This window comes from Ursus maritimus, unplaced genomic scaffold, assembly GCF_017311325.1.
Source record: "Ursus maritimus isolate PB19 unplaced genomic scaffold, ASM1731132v1 scaffold_23, whole genome shotgun sequence".
In the NCBI taxonomy this organism is placed as follows: domain Eukaryota; kingdom Metazoa; phylum Chordata; class Mammalia; order Carnivora; family Ursidae; genus Ursus; species Ursus maritimus.
The window spans coordinates 33,937,122-33,940,145 of record NW_024424786.1 but is presented as its reverse complement, the minus strand read 5'-3'; the positions used below and the strand labels follow the sequence as shown (position 1 = coordinate 33,940,145).

At 37.3% G+C, this 3,024-nt stretch overlaps 1 protein-coding gene across 1 annotated transcript; it reads right to left on the bottom strand.

Annotated features, from left to right (window-relative positions):
• Nucleotides 1-1,496: 1,496 nt before the first annotated feature.
• LOC103666106 (putative olfactory receptor 5AK3) lies at nt 1,497-2,624 on the bottom strand. The gene is given in 2 exon segments (XM_008694129.2): nt 1,497-2,039; nt 2,042-2,624. Coding segments are annotated over 2 exon segments (927 nt in total). The 5' UTR covers nt 2,553-2,624; the 3' UTR covers nt 1,497-1,623.
• Nucleotides 2,625-3,024: the final 400 nt, after the last annotated feature.

Below are 3,024 nucleotides of genomic sequence, written 5' to 3'. Positions count from 1 at the left end.
TATATGCTTTCTTTCTTCCCCAAAGAAATGCCAGCATATTCTGCATGTGGTTCTTTAGCTTGTCTTTCACTTAATATTTCTGGGTGATCTATATCGACAGAGAAATTTCACCTGTTTTAACCGCTGAATTATATTTGTCGAGCAGCTGCGTTCCTTAATCTGTATATCAGACTCCTCCCCGCCACCAACTGGTAAACAATATGGTTTCCAGTCTTTACTAATAAAGACAGTGTGATAATAAATATATTAACGTGCATAAGTTTGAATATATCTTTAGGATTAGAAGATATCTAGTAGAGGAATCTCTGAACAAAGGGCATGATCTGGTCAAGTTGGGCAGGTAGTCCCACCTGCCTCCAGAGGGAGGCTTTATTTACTTAAATCAGTTGTAGCAAATCTCGAGTGAGTACGTCCCCAAATCCTCTCTACTACTGTGCTGAGAAACTTTTATTATACTTTATCATTATGGTAAATGAAAAACAGCATAATTTAGTTTTGTTTACCTTTTTTCCCCATTCACATTTTTACCAAAAAATTAGTATTTATTTCTTTGTGAATGATGTGTTCATATATGTTGCCCTCTTAACGTTTTTTGCTTGCTTTTGTATTGCTATTCTTAAAAAAGATTTTATTTATTTGAGAGAGAGAGAGAGAGAGAGAGAGGGAATGAGCAGGGGGAGGAACAGAGGGAGAGGAATAAGCAGACACCCTGTTGATGCTTGGGGCTTGATCCCAAGACCCTGAGATCATGACCTGAATCGAAGTCAGATGCTTAACTGAATGAGCCACCCAGGCACCCCTTATATTGCTATTTTGAGTCAACTACCTTCTTTGTAACAGCTACAAACATTTCTTTCTCAATATTAATTATTTTACTTTGCGGTATATTTTGCTGTGCAGAAATCTTTGATTTTTTATGCAGAAAATTTACTAGGTGTTTTGTTTTGTATTTATACAGGGTTTCCTCACTCTAAAGGCTTAAAAAATTTAGTGTTTTCTTTAGAGTTTAATTTTTACATTTAAATCATTGAGCCATTTAAAATTTATCTTTTTGTGGAGACGTTTCCAGCTTTACTCCGTACCAAAATCTAGTCATTATTTCCATACTATTTGTTACATAATCCATATATGCCCTATGACTGCAGTATCACAATCATCACATAATCAATTATCTTATAGGTTTGGACCTATTCCTGGACTTTCATGTCTGTTGTATTGCTCTTCCTATCTCTTCATGTTTAGGAGAAGCCAAAACATTTTTTTATCCCAGTGATTTCCTTCTCCTGTCTTTGATAGAGATACTTATGTAATATTGATTATGCATTTCTGCTTAACAAACTTTTCTCTTTTTAATATTGGGTATTTGAAAAGAGGGGTTCTCAAAATATAGAAAAACAATATCAAAGACATTCTTTTCAGATTCTTTCTCTGTAAGAAACACGTGAGTTAGAAGGTTATCTATTGTTCATTTGACATGTTTTTCCATTCTCTTTCAGATGCTGTTGATATAACTAAGGAATGACTTTGTGTCTCACAAACATTTGTCACACCTGTTGCTGAAAAATAAGAGAGAACGGTTGGTTGGCTTATTGAACCATGTTGAGTTAGAAATCAAAGTTCAAACTAGAAGAACCTCTTTCCAATCCCCTTTAGGGCTTCCTTGACATCTTGGTTTCTCAGGCTGTAGATGAGGGGGTTTAACATGGGGATCACAATGCCATAAAACACAGAAGCTACTTTTTCTTGCTCTTGAGACTCCTTGGTCCCATGGTGCAGGTACATGTAGGAGACAGTCCCGTAGAACACTGTGACGGCTGTCAGGTGGGAGGCGCACGTGGAGAGGGCTTTTTTCCTCCCTGCAGTGGATGATATCTTCACGATGGCGGCCATGATATACATGTAGGAAAAGATGACAACCAACACAGTGAACATCATGTTAAACCCCACAAAGACAACAAGGAGCATGATATTGATGTCAGTGTTGGAGCATGAAAGGGCGAGAATTGGGGGGACATCACAGAAAAAGTGATTGATGATATGGATTTGCAGAAGGACAGTGAAAATGTAAAGCCTGTGTGCACAGAAGCGTTTATTGAACCCATGACGTATGAACCAGTGACCAATTGGATGCAGACTCTTTGGGACATGATCATGGGATACTGAAGTGGCTTACAGATGGCTACATAACGATCCAGTGCCATTGCAGCCAGGAGGTACCAATCACTGGTTGCAAATGTTGCATAAACCAATAATTGCATTACACAGCCCTCAAATGATATAGACTTATTTTCTAATATGAAGTTTTGCAGCATCTTGGGAGTGATAGCGGAGGTATAACAAATATCAACAAAGGCCAAATGTTGTAGGAAAAAGTACATAGGTGTTCGAAGTCTGGAATCTGTCTTGATGAGTAGGATCATTCCAATGTTACCCACCATGGAGGTCACATAGATGACCAGAAATACAATGAAGAGGATGTATCGAAACCTGTGTTGGGCCCCAAATCCCAGAAGAAAAAATTCAGTCAGTTCAGTGCTATTTTCTTTTGTCATGGCTACCAAAGTCTGAAAAGGACCAAGAAGAGGACCAAGAAAAGAAGGAAAATCTTTGTGACTTCTCGAAAGAACAAGACTTTTATATTTATTTTTTTTTGAATTCGATTCTTAAGGCAAATGCTCACAACAGGATATATTTCTTCTACTTCCTTGATAAGTAATCACCACATAAAAAATGATATGTGAGCCATGGATTCATTTTCAAAATGAAGGGGATCTCATAGAAGAAGATCGACTTCTAATATGTGTGATTCTAAGAAATGTTGATTAACACGTTTCCACTATATTAAATAAGTATCCAGGTTTGCGGAAAGCAATATTCAAATATGATTTTGCACCTTTTCAGCACATGTAGGTTTTCTCAGCCATTTATCCATCTAATCCCGGTCAAACCCCTGAAATTAGTAGCATTAATTAGAGAAATTTTCTGAGATCCGTTCATGGTCTACACACATTTGAAGACTTATGA